This window comes from Haliotis rufescens, unplaced genomic scaffold, assembly GCF_023055435.1.
Source record: "Haliotis rufescens isolate VD_foot unplaced genomic scaffold, xgHalRufe1.0.p SCAF_6, whole genome shotgun sequence".
NCBI lineage: Eukaryota > Metazoa > Mollusca > Gastropoda > Lepetellida > Haliotidae > Haliotis > Haliotis rufescens.
In genome coordinates this window covers 46,745,472-46,761,935 of record NW_025964334.1, presented here as the reverse complement: position 1 = coordinate 46,761,935, position 16,464 = coordinate 46,745,472, and the positions used below count along the sequence as shown (strand labels likewise).

General features: G+C 41.2%; 1 protein-coding gene across 2 annotated transcripts; it reads right to left on the bottom strand.

Moving 5' to 3' along the window:
- Positions 1-2,687: 2,687 nt before the first annotated feature.
- Positions 2,688-15,821, bottom strand: LOC124142983 (trans-1,2-dihydrobenzene-1,2-diol dehydrogenase-like). Of its 2 annotated transcripts, none has more exons than XM_046511759.2 (8): positions 15,744-15,821; positions 15,003-15,097; positions 13,672-13,783; positions 11,423-11,586; positions 10,043-10,295; positions 8,490-8,617; positions 7,099-7,249; positions 2,688-3,254 (listed from the first exon to the last, which is right to left on the bottom strand). In XM_046511759.2, the coding sequence occupies exons 1-8, from the start codon at positions 15,751-15,753 to the stop codon at positions 3,151-3,153; spliced, it is 1,017 nt and encodes a 338-aa protein (XP_046367715.2). In that variant the 5' UTR covers positions 15,754-15,821; the 3' UTR covers positions 2,688-3,150. The 2 variants fall into 2 exon arrangements, with proteins under 2 accessions (XP_046367715.2, XP_046367716.2); XM_046511760.2 differs by having other exon boundaries at positions 15,740-15,751.
- Positions 15,822-16,464: the final 643 nt, after the last annotated feature.

Sequence of the window (16,464 nt, the reverse complement as noted above, 5' to 3'; positions counted from 1 at the left end):
TACGTGATAATATTTTGAGTATGTGCATCTGTTGTTGTGACAAAAAGACCTTATCTAGTATAACGTTTTTGCCATATGGAGCCCTTAGTATTTTCATTTACATTATTATAACCAAATGCCAAGTGTAAAAAGAATGTGATCTATTATTTGAGTATGTGCATCTGCCAATGTTGTTGGCAGTTTTGATACTATTTCCACATGTTTACATTTGTGCCAGAAATTGCTTCCATTTCCTTCGATCTACTTTTTAAATAAAGACCCAGCTAGGTTAGAATAGGTCTTCAGCAACCTATGCTTGCCGTAATTTAAGAGGCGACGAACAGGATTGGGTAGTCAGGCTCGCCGATTTGGTCATATTCCAATTGCGTAGTTCGATGCTCTTGGTGTCAATCACTGGATGATCTGGTACAGACTGGATTATTTACAGACCGCCGTCATATGACTGGAATACTGCTGAGTGCGGCGTTAAACAAGAAACTATTTTTAAATAGACCTACCCTATGCAAATGTATCCACTGTATTGCCCAATACTCAAAATAAATAATATTTTTTTCCACAACAGCGTTGTGTTATTTGTGGTTAATATAATTATGCTCCATCATGCCTTTCAGTAACATCATAATTATGCGTTTGTGAGGCATCAAATATGGCGGGGAACTTTGATGCTCTGCATCAATGTTTTCTTGTATACTTTAACTTTGACCAACGACTGTCGTCGCGCTACCCTGCGATCGCCTTGTGGAACGGGGCCTTGCACCTCAAAGTTTACAATCACGTCACAATACCCGATGACGTAATTTGTGGAATTTTGTTGCAAGATCCTTCGGCGAAACAATGCCATGTGACGTCAACCTAGCAACAAGGTTGCTGGGGTCATCCAGTGTGCATAAGCTCCTCTGAGTGATCTATCATCTCCATGCGCAATGTCGTTGAATAAGCCAAGGGATGTTGAGAGCTTTCAATATTTGATCGTGAAACGTGTTCCGAGAGTACATAAGCACGCGTTTTGGTATTACACAATGTGTAATTCAGCTGTATGTTTATTAAACGGGTGATCTCTTCACGGGCAAGTAATAAAGATGTATTACACATTTTGTAATACCAAAACGCGTGCTTATGTTCTCTCGGAACACGTTTCACGAACAAATATTGAAAGCTCTCCACATCCCTTCGCTTATTCAACGACATTGCGTGTGGAGTTGCAAGCTCCTCACAGCGATAGTACGTTCCCGGAGCTCTCTATACTATCGCTGCCACCAGTCAAAACTCCCAACTGTGAATAGGTGGCCACAACCATGCTTGGAGTTGAACTCGCAACCGAATGACCGTTATGTTTACAAACAAGTGTCGACTGTCGTGCGCCGAATACACTTATCGCTGCTAAATTACTTTCTTCGTTTGTCAATTTGAATTTCTGTTTCATTAAAACTATCGTGTTATTGATATAGTAAGAATGTAAGGGAGAAGTTGGTTGATTTTCCGTTGGTCTGCAATCTCGAACCAATCTGATTATCAAAACAACAAAGTAAATTCGTCTGGAAAACATGGTCAGTCGTAAACCTTTTCAAATTGAAATATGATGGCATTCCCAAAGACATAAACAAAAGTATAAACGTTAATACACATGGGGTTTGAGGGCAAATTTCAAGATTCTTGTAATGGCTGCGCCCACACTGGTGGCAGCGATGTTACCGAGAGTGTAACGAAGGTGTCACGCGCTGGGAAGGAGCTTGGTGGAGTTGATAGATCACTGAGAGGAGCTTATGCACACTCGATGACCCCAGCAACCTTGTTGCTAGGCTGACGTCACATGGCATTGTTTCGCTGATCGATCTTGCAACAAAATTCCACAAATTACGTCATCGGGTATTGTGACGTGATTGTAAACTTTGAGGTGCAAGGCCCGTTCCACAATGCGATCGTATTGTAGCGCAACGACAGTCGTTAGTCTGTTAAAGTATGTGAGTTGCAATAGTCTTAGCCAAACGATAATTTTGTGAATTCTAAAGGTTGACCGTTGTATGGTATTAAATTCATACGTTTCAACTTTTGACGTGTTTGAAGTATTATTCTGTTAAACTCAAGTGGACTATGCCGTGGATCGTGTAGGTGTCAGCCTATTCATACTCAACAGTATAATTCTAAAAACGTTATAAATGGCAAGTAATAAATAAAATACTAAACTCGCTCCCGTGTAAAACCGATTTTACGAAACTCGTGAATAGTTGTGGTATCTGACTCGCCTTCGCTCGTCAGATACCACAACTATTTACTCGTTTCATAAAATTGGTATTACACGGGAGCGAGTTTAGTATTCTATATACATGCACGTCGCTATATAAGTGCAATAATCTTGGACGCGACGTTAAACCCCATTTCACCTCACCTCTAAAGTTGGCGTGTTTGTGTTCCACATTGAGCCCAATGTTACGCTTTGCATGTAATGGACATGAAACACATACCTTTTAATGCACTGACAGCATAATATTATTTTATCGGGATGAAATATACCCCACGTGGTCTAATGGCGATCTCTCATTGGACAAGAGTGGCTCTGCCTCTGACCGTGTTAGCATATTTGACTTGCATTATCTGTCAGTGTCGACACGTGGCTGTGCTTCAATAGTAAATGCAGCGTATTATTTTTAGTCCATACTACAGAGAAAAAAACAACACAACACGATTTCATCATTGCAACCTGTATCTTATATTTTGAATCAGTATGCTAGATAACATAATATTTGGATAGATAAGCATTATGTAAATATAGCTGAACTTGAACGACTAAAGACAATTTATCCTAAGGGTTGGTGAAAAAGTATCTCTTCCCTCGTGTTTCGACGTATATCTCTTTTACTAACATGAATGATCAACGTTTATTAGATATTAATAACTAACATGAAAGATCAAAGTTAATTAGATATTAATTCCTCCCAGACAAAAATGTAATTCAGCATTCAGTCAATCGACCGTGGAGGAAACTTATCAGAAAGCTTTTCCTGGTGTAGACACTTAGGTGAAAATGTCCATGTATCCAGACCGTCATCCCAGAAGTAAGGATGGCTAATCACGTGACTGCACAGCTTGTGTCAAGGTTGTTTAATGCATTGCTGAGAAGATTCTCAACGATGATCCCGCGAACATGCAATACTAAGGGGAATCGTACTGTATACCAAACTGTCGGAGAATCTCGTCCGATATGGCAGCGATTGTTCTGCTCTCTGCGTGGGTGATCACTGGGTTCTCGGTCAGCCCTGAAACATACAGGTACGCGTAACTCAAACAGACATGCGTGTTCATTTCAAACATACAGGTACGCACAACTCAAACATAAATTTACGCACAACTCAAACACACAGGTACGCACAACTCAAACATACAGTTACGCACAACTCAAACATACAGGTGTGCTCATCTCAAACAGACAGGTACGCACAACATACAGTTACGCACAGTTCAAACAGACATGCAGGCGTGTTCATTTCAAACATACAGTTACTCACAACTCAAACAAACAGGTACGCACAACATACAGTTACGCGTAACTCAAACAGACATGCGTGTTCATTTCAAACATACAGTTACTCACAACTCAAACACACAGGTACGCACAACTCAAACATACAGTTACGCACAACTCAAACATACAGTGTGCTCATCTCAAACAGACAGGTACGCACAACATACAGTTACGCACAGTTCAAACAGACAGGCGTGTTCATTTCAAACATACAGTTACTCACAACTCAAACAAACAGGTACGCACAACATACAGTTACGCGTAACTCAAACAGACATGCGTGTTCATTTCAAACATACAGTTACTCACAACTCAAACAAACAGGTACGCACTGCTCAAACAAACAGGTACGCACAACATACAGTTACGCACAACTCAAACAGACAGGCGTGCTCATTTCAAACATACAGTTACTCACAACTCAAACAAACAGGTACGCACAACATACAGTTACGCGTAACTCAAACAGACATGCGTGCTCATTTCAAACATACAGTTACTCACAACTCAAACGAACAGGTACGCACAACATACAGTTTCGCACAGTTCAAACAGACAGGCGTGCTCGTTTCAAACATACAAGTGCATGTCTCTAACACACATCCTTCACATAGGATAACGGACTTGCTTAAAGTGAGGCAGGTCGTAGACGTGTACAACTGCAGTGAAGCATAGGAACATAGCATATTTTACAACGTTTAAATATATACCTACGTACCACCATGAAAATCGCAACATTAGACATATTTACAAATGACTTTGAAGCCAATAGGATCACAAACCATAATCTTGTATACATGTATTTCATGGACTACATTCATTTATTCTATATTCAAACTCATACTTATTTGCACATAGTCAATATGAACGTGCTAGGACAAAACGGCATGAGGCTCTCTGTTATCCCTAAAATGATAAGATTAATAACCAGGCATTAAAGAGACCAGGGACCACTTGCACAAAACGATCTCAGCGCTAAGACTATCCTTAGCCTATGTTAATGTATAGGGGTTGATATCATCTCAGCGCTAAGACTATCCTTAGCCTATGTTAATGTATAGGGGTTAATATCATCTCAGCGCTAAGACTATCCTTAGCCTATGTTAATGTATAGGGGTTAATATCATCTCAGCGCTAAGACTATCCTTAGCCTATGTTAATGTATAGGGGTTAATATCATCTCAGCGCTAAGACTATCCTTAGCCTATGTTAATGTATAGGGGTTAATATCATCTCAGCGCTAAGACTATCCTTAGCCTATGTTAATGTATAGGGGTTAGTATCATCTCAGCGCTAAGACTATCCTTAGCCTATGTTAATGTATAGGGGTTAATATCATCTCAGCGCTAAGACTATCCTTAGCCTATGTTAATGTATAGGGGTTAATATCATCTCAGCGTTAAGACTATCCTTAGCCTATGTTAATGTATAGGGGTTAATATCATCTCAGCGTTAAGACTATCCTTAGCCTATGTTAATGTATAGGGGTTAGTATCATCTCAGCGTTAAGACTATCCTTAGCCTATGTTAATGTATAGGGGTTAATATCATCTCAGCGCTAAGACTATCCTTAGCCTATGTTAATGTATAGGGGTTAATATCATCTCAGCGCTAAGACTATCCTTAGCCTATGTTAATGTATAGGGGTTAATATCATCTCAGCGCTAAGACTATCCTTAGCCTATGTTAATGTATAGGGGTTAATATCATCTCAGCGCCAAGACTATCCTTAGCCTATGTTAATGTATAGGGGTTAGTATCATCTCAGCGCTAAGACTATCCTTAGCCTATGTTAATGTATAGGGGTTAATATCATCTCAGCGCTAAGACTATCCTTAGCCTATGTTAATGTATAGGGGTTAGTATCATCTCAGCGCTAAGACTATCCTTAGCCTATGTTAATGTATAGGGGTTAGTATCATCTCAGCGTTAAGACTATCCTTAGCCTATGTTAATGTATAGGGGTTAATATCATCTCAGCGCTAAGACTATCCTTAGCCTATGTTAATGTATAGGGGTTAATATCATCTCAGCGCTAAGACTATCCTTAGCCTATGTTAATGTATAGGGGTTAATATCATCTCAGCGCTAAGACTATCCTTAGCCTATGTTAATGTATAGGGGTTAATATCATCTCAGCGCTAAGACTATCCTTAGCCTATGTTAATGTATAGGGGTTAATATCATCTCAGCGCTAAGACTATCCTTAGCCTATGTTAATGTATAAGGGTTAATATCATCTCAGCGCTAAGACTATCCTTAGCCTATGTTAATGTATAGGGGTTAATATCATCTCAGCGCTAAGACTATCCTTAGCCTATGTTAATGTATAGGGGTTAATATCATCTCAGCGCTAAGACTATCCTTAGCCTATGTTAATGTATAGGGGTTAATATCATCTCAGCGCTAAGACTATCCTTAGCCTATGTTAATGTATAGGGGTTAATATCATCTCAGCGCTAAGACTATCCTTAGCCTATGTTAATGTATAGGGGTTAGTATCATCTCAGCGTTAAGACTATCCTTAGCCTATGTTAATGTATAGGGGTTAGTATCATCTCAGCGTTAAGACTATCCTTAGCCTATGTTAATGTATAGGGGTTAATATCATCTCAGCGTTAAGACTATCCTTAGCCTATGATAATGTATAGGGGTTAATATCATCTCAGCGCTAAGACTATCCTTAGCCTATGTTAATGTATAGGGGTTAATATCATCTCAGCGCTAAGACTATCCTTAGCCTATGTTAATGTATAGGGGTTAATATCATCTCAGCGCTAAGACTATCCTTAGCCTATGTTAATGTATAGGGGTTAATATCATCTCAGCGTTAAGACTATCCTTAGCCTATGTTAATGTATAGGGGTTAATATCATCTCAGCGTTAAGACTATCCTTAGCCTATGTTAATGTATAGGGGTTAGTATCATCTCAGCGTTAAGTTCGCAGGTCAGTGTGCGCCCAGTTATGATTATTGAAGTGTTATACAAAATTTATTTGAAACGTTTTTCCCCCTTTCCGCTTTAGAGAACAATGTCCCGGAGAAACCTTTTTTTTATGCAGCCTTTAACTGCATGCCATGCTTTTCGTAAGAGGAGACTACATTGGACCGGGTGGTCAGTCTCAGCGACTTGGTTGCATTTCATGAAGTCTGGTGCTGTGGACATTGCTGATTATATCAATCACTGGTTTGTATGGCCCAGAATATTGCTGGCTGCAGTGATATTGCGGGAATATTGCTGAGTGCCATGTTAAACAACTAACAAACATGTTACATTAAAGTCATGTCTTTATATTACTGGAACAATATTAGGCAATCGCTCGCTTGCCCATTTACAAATGGAATGAGGTTTTATACATGTGTAACTAGGAGTGGTGCTCAATGTTGACCTTCATTTGACCCTTGACCAGGCTCCTAAAGTGTACGCCATCGTTCCAAGCGGTGATGATCGTAACTGACAATATCAATCACTACATTGTCTGGCTTAGATTCAATTATTTCCAGCAACTCTCGATATAGTTGTACTATACTTGACTGCGGCGCAAAACAACAAACAACCTCACCATCTGCTGACTCACCTTTCTTCAGACAGTCTCTGACGGCATTCTGTTCGTACACAAATCCCGAGGAATACTCATAGTTGTAGTTATAGCCACTGTCAGGAAGAGGGAACTCATAGTCCCCGTTCGGAGTGCGAACCTTAGTTGGAATCCAGAATGGCGCCTCCACCTGAAGGTGTTTACATAGGCAAAAGACGTTGTAAATGTGCCGAAACTCAGCAATATTCCTGTTATATGACGGCTGTCTGTAAATAACCGAGTCTGGACCAGATAATTCTTGTGATTGATATCATGAGCATCGACCCACACAACTGGGATACGATGACATTCATCAAGTATGTCAGCGAGCCTGACCACCCGATCCCGTTGGCCGCCTCTTTCTACACGCGTGGGTTGCTGAAGACCTATTCTAACCCGGAACTTCACGGGAACGACGTCTGTCTACTGACGTCCTAATTGGTCCACAGCAACCTACGCTGGTCGTAAGAGGCAACTTAATTATCGTGGATCGTTCCTCATATCAATCACCGGACAGTTTCCAGACTCGGTTATTTATTTGTATTGTATATATATTCGCTGAGGATCATCACTTTAAAAGGTAATACGTCAAATTGTCAATCTCATTAAAATCAGATCTTAGTTCTCGCTGCCGCTAAACAAAGATCTGAGGACATCCCATTACGGGTCACGTCAGACCGACCTTTCCAAACTCTGACCGACCAATGGAATTACTGACAAGAAGTCCACATTAGCCAATCAGAAGGCAGCTTTCTCGTGCTTTACGGCACTAATTTCAAATTGGCGACTACGCTACGAAACATATTTTGACAAATTCTCGGTTACATATTTGAAACCTGAACAAAAGAACATTCTCGAATGGCAATTATATGATCTAGATTGTATAGATTCAGTCGTTTAGCCCGTAACTATCGTTCGGAATACCCCGTTATAAAGTTTTCGAGGCTGCATGACGAAAAATCACATTCCGACTGTCACTTTCATGATCTGGTAAGCGACGCTCTGACTGGTCGGATGAAAGGTCGTTCTGACGTGGCCCCAAATGGGAGGTCCTCAGATCTTTGTTTAGCGGTAGCGACAACTAAGATCTGATTTTAATGAGATTGTCAAATTGTGTGAATCTTTTGAAATAGCCAAAGACAGTATTGAGTGAAAACATGTCCACGACTGCATGCCTATGTCCGTTCATCATGAAATTGAGGTCCTGTAGGAATTACCTTATCATTGTGTACCGGGATATTTAAATCTGTATTTGTTGGATAATGTTTTGTTATCATCAAAACGTGATCCTTAGCAAACTTTGAGTAGTATATAACTTGAATATTGCAGAAAGCGGCGTTTAACAAGCTGATTTCCGGCAACAGAAGGCGGAACATGGCACTAGTACCCACGTGTATGCTCCCTCGTGTGCCCAGTATGTGTAGGCTGTTGTCGGCCCCTGTTATATGGGTGTGGTATGTCAACACCGCCATCCTACCCCCGGGATAGCACAGAATGACGCTCCCGCCGGCATCCACTTCTGCAAACAGCATCATCGGATGGTCAGTAGACCGAGCATCATAACAGAGACGTATCTACACCTAACATCCTCGGTTAACCAGTGCATTATAATACCCTGAATCCATTCACTTACTTAGCACAGCATTTCTGGCTGATTTATTTAGACCTCTTTATTCTATTTCAAAACAAAGTTATGGTGGCGAACGCCTACAGGGTATTTATAGTAATTGAAAGGAGTTGTAAAACACTTTATAATGGAGGACGATGTGTGCTAGCACCGGCATTAAACCTCACCCGCTCTCCCATAAAACCTTGCAAAACTACACCGCCTCTGTGGTCTAGTGGTCGCAGGTTCGACCCCCGGCGCGTCATACCAAAAGACGTTATCCTTGACGTTACCCGTCTGGCGCTCGGCATTAAGGGGCTAAAACAAGGACTGGTCGGCTCGGAGTCAGTATACTGTGTCTGAGTGGGGTATTCATATTAAACAGCGGCATGGTATCTCAGTGGGCTAGCACTATAAAATCGACATTGGTCCAGACAAAGACGTATATAGAATTGTATATACGTCCGTGGTCCAGACTAGTACAAGGAGACACACACACACACACACACGTGCATGCACTTCGCTACATAAGTGCAATAATCTTGGACGCGACGTTAAACCCCATTTCACCTCACCTCACTTCTCGAAAAAGTTAACCCTGGCCCATCTGTCACACTATTGAGTACAATGCCATTACGAAAGTATCGACTAACACCCCGTTCACATGCACAGCATTCACTAACGTAAGCCACTTTACACATGTGTAACTATGCATACGTGCGTATATGTAAATTTACTATGCGTTCACATGAAAAGCATCTTAGGTGTGTAAATAAAGCATGTACATTAAGTAAGGCCCACATATTCGTCAGTCTGTTCACGACTTCCAACACAAAACAGGTTGTTTTGAAAGTTGAATGAGAAGAGAGTTACTTCACCGAAAAATGTGTTTGATTTAATTTGTACATAAAGTTTTGACTCCTTGAAACCAAAAGAAAACACCGCCCGCTCAACTCTGTATATACGCATAAAAGTTGGCAACTGTTGACAATTTGTTTGGTGTTGACAAACGAACAGATATTAATTAGAACATATACACGCAGTGCAAATTTACATTTACATTTGCACCTGATCCAGACATGCTGCAAATTTGCTCCTGGTGTAAATATACACACATGAGTAAACGCGTTCACGTGACAAGCATACTCACGTATGTATGTCTACACACGTATGCACATATACACACATATGTATAGAGGCACATGTGAACGGGTTATAACTCTACCCTAGCACGCACAATAACAAGAAATGGGATTTTATACATAATATATAGTGAAGCTATCAAATTATTGGTATTCAAAATAGAGAATTTGAAAGTAAGATGTTCCTCGAACTAACCACCGTTGTCAACCATGTCTACTTCGGCTACAATTTTAGTCGGCATTCCTTTGAAGGCGAGAAGTGCAGCCTGGATGGTGTAGCACCCGATGTCCTTGAGGCCTCCCCCTCCCAGCGCCCTCTTCTCCACTCTCTCACATTGGTAGCCTGACATACAGATGGATGTTTGAATCAGCTTCACGTCTCCAAGACTCCCAGAATCCAGTTCCTTCCTTATTTGGTCATACACGGGAAAGCAGCGCGACCACTCACCCTAGGGGTTGAACAAAAGCACTCCTTAGGGGCCGACCATTTGATTTTCGGTCTGGGATTTTATCGCAAAAAATATTTGAAAAAAAACATTGTTCCCGGAAATTATTGAAATATATTATTATGCTTCATATTGTTTGGAAAATATGAAATTGCCACAAAAAATGTTGCAATTTGTTGTTTCTCCCAAGAATATCAAAAGGTCGGTCCCTTATCGCTGATGATAATCCGTGTTTAATTATATTCGGTTTATATAGATGAGTTGAAAATAGCGAGATCCTCGTCCAATGTTTAACCATATGAATAAATGTATGGGTTCTGGAAGTTATTATCAGAATTATTGCTATTGCAGTTATATTTATTATTATGTTGATGATGCCACCGTAGGGGTTCCTGGATAAAATAGTTCCCTATACTGGCCGTACGTAATGGACCATGTGTCCAAGGTCAGTGATGTGGGCGCTACTGTGTCCTCGTACCCCGACGCGTGGATCGTTGCTCATGTCGCTGCAGCTAGATTGCCGACGGTTGTAATCCGACGGTTATTTACAGACCGCCGTCTTATATATTCTCCAAAAGACGTAAGGGGTATTCGAAAATGACAGATGATTACAGAAATACAAAGATGTATCGAGTGATGGTAATGGGTGGATTAGAAATAGGAAGGACTAGGTGTACTATCACAATCAACAGAAAATGTTGATGGTGTATTGTGTGAAAACAACTAAGAAAGACGACATGGATGTCTTGTCAAACAATGAACGTTTGAGTCTTTCTCAATAATGGACTAGGCCCCCACGATTGGTCAAACATTCGTTTATACGGCGTGGCATTGCCCGAATCAATCTCCCAATGACAATTTGAGGGAGTCTTGTCCACTCTTCTTGCAGCAATTATCCCAGTTCGGCTAACGTAGCAGGTGGTGACTTGGTTGATACATGTCATCGTATCCAAATTGTGTGGATCGATGCTCATGATATCAACCACTGGATATTCTGTTCCAGACTCGAATATTTAGAGACCACCGTCATATAACTTGAATATTGCTGAGTGCGGCGTTAAACAACAAACAAACAAACTTAGAAAGACCGCCAAAACGTGTTCCTGCTTTCAATCGCCCTGAATGTTTACCTCCATAAAGAAGAGTTTCTTCTCCTTGGCAACCTTCAGGAGCTCCTCGCAACCAGCCAAGGTGAGGGTCATTGGCTTCTCACACAGCACGTGCTTGTCTGCCTTCAGGAAAATCAGACACAGTCGATGATGGTCAGGGTTGATCGTAGCGATATACACTACATCTAGAATGACACAACCATGGATGTCTTCAGCCACCTTGACAGTGTTATATAGACATAGTATCAGGTCTGTGACAAAATATATATTTGGGACTACCTTAAAAAGCAAAAACAATCATATATGTATATATCTAAATCCATGTCTATACATCTATAGCTATGATATACTGAACCGCAAAAGAAACGTCACCCCAAGTAACATTGCATGAAGAGTTGTCATTTAAATATCTGGGTAATTTTTGTCAAAGTGTCTAAAATTTAACATTGCCTTGTCCGGAAAAATGAAATTTGATGATAAAAAAACAAAGCAGATGACAATAAAACCGATCGCCCAAACGCATCACGACAACGGCCATGGTGATCCGATGCACGTGAGTTCCGTGCAAATTGATATGCACACGCGTTCTCCCATTTCTTGCCCTATAAAAATCCACCCAGATCGTATAACAATCATTCGTTATTGAATTGCTACCACATGCCAAGATTGACAAGAAATCAGCGACACCAAGCCCTTCGACAATTTCAAGCTGGACAAAACGCCCGGCAAGTAGCCAATGCATTTTATGTCCACGTAAGGACCATATACAGGCTCCAGTAACGGTACCAGACCACCAACACTACAGATGACCGACCACGTAGTGGAAGACCAAGGGTCACCACCCGACATCAGGATTGTCAGATTGTGCGACAGCATCTTCAAGATCGCTTTGTTACTGCTGCGGAAACTGCTCGACAGACAATGGGGACACACCAGCGGCACATTAGTGCTGACACCGTGCGTCGACGATTGACGAGCAGACACCTCCACTGTCACAGGCCACACAGAGGGCCCATTCTGACACCACGTCATCGCCGGGACCGTCTTCACTGGTCAACACAGCACCAACATTGGAGCCACCTGCAGTGGAGAAGAGTCCTCTTCTCAGACGAGAGCCGTTACTGTATCTCAACAGCAGATGGCAAAGAGAAAGTCCGGCGACGCCGTGTGGAACGTTATCCGGATGCTTGTGTTGTTGAGAGAGACTCGTGGGGTGGTCCAAGCATCATGGTGTGAGGTGGAATTGGTCTTGCACAGAGGGTCGGCCCTGTAATCTTCCAGAACATCGGTCCAGGGAGAGGCAATGGTGTCACAGCAGCTCGGTACATTGATCAAGTCTTGAGACCACACGCCATACCTCATTTGGCGCGTCGCTGCAACCAAAAGTTTCAGCATTATAACGCCCGTGCCCACACTGTGAGAGCAACAAGAGACTTTCTCCAGCAGAATGGCATCAGTCCCGATTTAAATCCCATTGAGCACCTGTGGGACGACCGACCAAGGCCGACAACTGCAGCTGAACTGTCAGGCGTTCCTGAGAGTGTGGGCTCAGGTGCCTATGGCCTTCACCAACCGCCTCATCCAATCCATGTATCGACGTTGCACGGCAGTCATCATTGCACATGGAGATACTGACTTGTGATGCTATTTTCTCAGAGACTAGTGTTGTTTCACTTTAAGAGCATTTGACATTTTAATTTCAACCTTGATGATCAGTTTTGCCAAGTTTCATCTTTTAAATATGTCTCAAAGTATGTTTAAAGTGTTTGGACAAATAAGGTGTCTCATTTATCTATCCATGGTGACGTTTCTATTGCGGTTCAGAATATATTCCAAACTCAAAACTCATTGTCACATTAAAATATAATTTCACATATACACAGGAATGTAAATGTGCTTATAGATATACGTTCAAATATAGTCCTCATCCCCATCTTCATCTACATCCTCATCCACACCCACACCCACATCAGGTTCATATACACGTCTACATCAACGTCAGCATTCACGTCTACATCAACATCAACACCCACATCCACCTCTTCATCTACATCCACGTCCACGTGCATCTACACCCACATCCACACCCACACCCACATCAGGTTCATATACACGTCTACATCAACAGCCACATCAACACCACATCCACCTCTTCATCAACATTCACGTCCATGTCTACATCTACATCTACCGATATCTACTCATCCAGTGTTAACCCTAACCGTGCATCCACATCCGAATGTATGTATAAATCAACTACGTGACCTCACCAATGTCGGGGTCGTCAGCCATATCCTCGTACGACTCGTAAACCTTCTCAATGTTGAATTTCTGGGCATACAGTTCTGCATTGTCATTGAATGTATCTGCGATAGCCATCAGCTGCCAACACAAAGACCGTCACATAAGCGGACCAGGTCGGGATGGTGTGTAGTTGAGAAGAATTTTATTTTTTTTGAGAAGTGAATTAGAAATGGGACTATTGATCTGTTCACTTACAGCTTTTGAAACATCGAGAAGGGATATTTGATACAATACTGAAATACTTGATGCAAAAGCCAATCTGAAAAAAGCATACGCCGCTGGGAAAATATTAACTCTCGTCTCCAACAAACACTGGGTCCAAAGGCTCCAGATAATATTTATTCACGTTATCATTCACATTGCGTATTGATAGCTATATTCAAAATAATTTTACTTCCTTGATTTCAGTTTATTGGGTATTTGTACACCAATGAATAGACATTTTATTAAAATAATTAAGCTTTAATGCTGTTTTAGGTGACATCAAAGTGTGTCACACAAACTCACAACAGCCATACATGTGTCTCATTATAACAATATGCGAAATGTAACGACTTGTTCATGCATTATTCTAAACAGTAGACTATAGTTTAAGTGATGCCTGCATTCTAACAGTAAATAAAGATATGTCATGAAATATAGGTACACAAGGTAACCTCCCTATTGTTAGACGGCATACACGGTGAGTGAGTGAGTGAGTGAGTGAGTTGGGTTTAACGCCGCTTTTAACAGTATTCCAGTTATATCACGGCGTGTCAACTTAATGTGGGAGGAAAGCCCGAAGTGATGCAGGTCTCAGACGTTTACCACTTCGGTGAAACCCACGAGCACGAGTATGGTGCTGGCAAACCTAGAAACATAATCGGGACGAACCGGGATTCGAACCCACAATCATAGGTTTCTGGCAGGCCCAGGGGACGCAACTCTGCACAGCGAATCGCGGCGCCTTAGACGACTGGGCCACCCGTGCCCCCGCATACACGGTGAAGAGGTAAGTTCAGTGCACTAGTCATTGTTACCTGCTTACCTCAGTGTAAAGTGGAGCATGGAGCATGGAAACCCTACATATACTACATGTGGGATTATTCTCCTAAAGTTATGTTGTTGTTTTTGTAAAAGAGGTATCTTACGTAATGGGAAAAGTGTTTTGTAGATTTCAAAGAGACTGTCGTCTGCTCATCTGTCCTGCTATAGGGGCGCGATGTTATACGTGTGCCGTGAAACATGAGGCTGGAACAGGAATGAAAGCCAAAACATGGTTCTGAAAGTGGATTCTTTTGTGGAAATATGAACCTACCTTGTGTTCCTCGCGTGGCAGTGTCACCATGGTTGCACAAAAGTCTTCGCATATTCTCCCCGCACCGCAGAATCCCCATCTTGTAGCCATTGTTTCTGTCTGTACAAGTACATGTATGAAATATGCAATTAATGATGTGGTTTATACGGTGGCCCATAAGGGACATGGAGTCTGTTTTTCAATATTTTGATATTTCACTTACTTTTATCATAACCTTTTTGCAAATTAACACAATTTGTCATGCAAATATTTGATAAATCATGCATAAAAACAACCGAAAACATGGAAAATGTACTTTCAAGTAGCTATTGAATCGCTGAAATGTGAAGCGAAAATGTCAAAAACTAAAATTTATATGTCAAAAACAAAAACGAAAGGTCAAAAACTAAATTGAAAATACAGAAAACTATTTCCACCGCGGTGATAATATTCCCACGGCGGTGGATGTAGTTTTCTGTATTTTCTTTTTAGGTTTTGACATTTTCAATAGCTACTTGAAAGTACATTTTCCATGTTTTCGGTTGTTTTTATGCATGATTTATCAGATATTTGTATGATAAATTGTGTTAATTTGCAAAAAGGTTATGATAAAAGTAAGTGAAATATCAAAATCTTAAAAAAACAGACTCCATGTCCCTTATGGGCCACCGTAGGTTTAGATGAAATTTTCTGTTTCGATCACACTTGTCTAAGTGAATAAACAAGTTTCCGACTAACGAATAACCAAGACAACATACATACCATTCCCCATCTAGCATTTTCATCCTACTGTATCAAATCATTCCAACCGCTGTTTTCATGATTCATAGGCAGTAGAACCCGCACTGTTGATTAACAGTGTATATTAATATTCAAGTCACTCGCTGGGCAAAGTTATGTTTATAGATTTGGGGCGTTCTATGTGACGCGAATTTACAGTGACATACGTGATATACCATAGGGCTACAAGCGGAAATTAGTTCCCGTGCATCACTGAGTATCAAGGGAAATAGTTCCTGTGAGTCACTGACAATCATGGAAAATAGTTCCTGTGTATCACTGACTATCATGGGAAATAGTTCCTGTGTGTCACTGACTATCATGGGAAATAGTTCCTGTGTGTCACTGACTATCATGGGAAATAGTTCCTGTGCATCACTGACTATCATGGGAAATAGTTCCTGTGTATCACCGACTATCATGGGAAATAGTTCCTGTGCATCAATGACTATCATGGGAAATAGTTCCTGTGTATCACTGACTATCATGGGAAATAGTTCCTGTGCATCACTGACTATCATGGGAAATAGTTCCTGTGTATCACTGACTATCATGGGAAATAGTTCCTGTGCATCACTGACTATCATGGGAAATAGTTCCTGTGCATCACTGACTATCATTGGAAATAGTTCCTGTGTATCACTGACTATCATGGGAAATAGTTCCTGTGTATCACTGACTATCATGGGAAATAGTTTCTGTG

What these genes read in the sequence shown, in the direction of transcription:
- LOC124142983 (XM_046511759.2), bottom strand. An exon ending in GGCTGACGACCCCGACATTG is followed by an intron (nt 11,587 to 13,671) that starts GTGAGGTCACGT and finishes GTGTCATTCTAG; the next exon opens with ATGTAGTGTATATCGCTACG. An exon ending in AGAAACTCTTCTTTATGGAG is followed by an intron (nt 10,296 to 11,422) that starts GTAAACATTCAG and finishes TTCAACCCCTAG; the next exon opens with GGTGAGTGGTCGCGCTGCTT.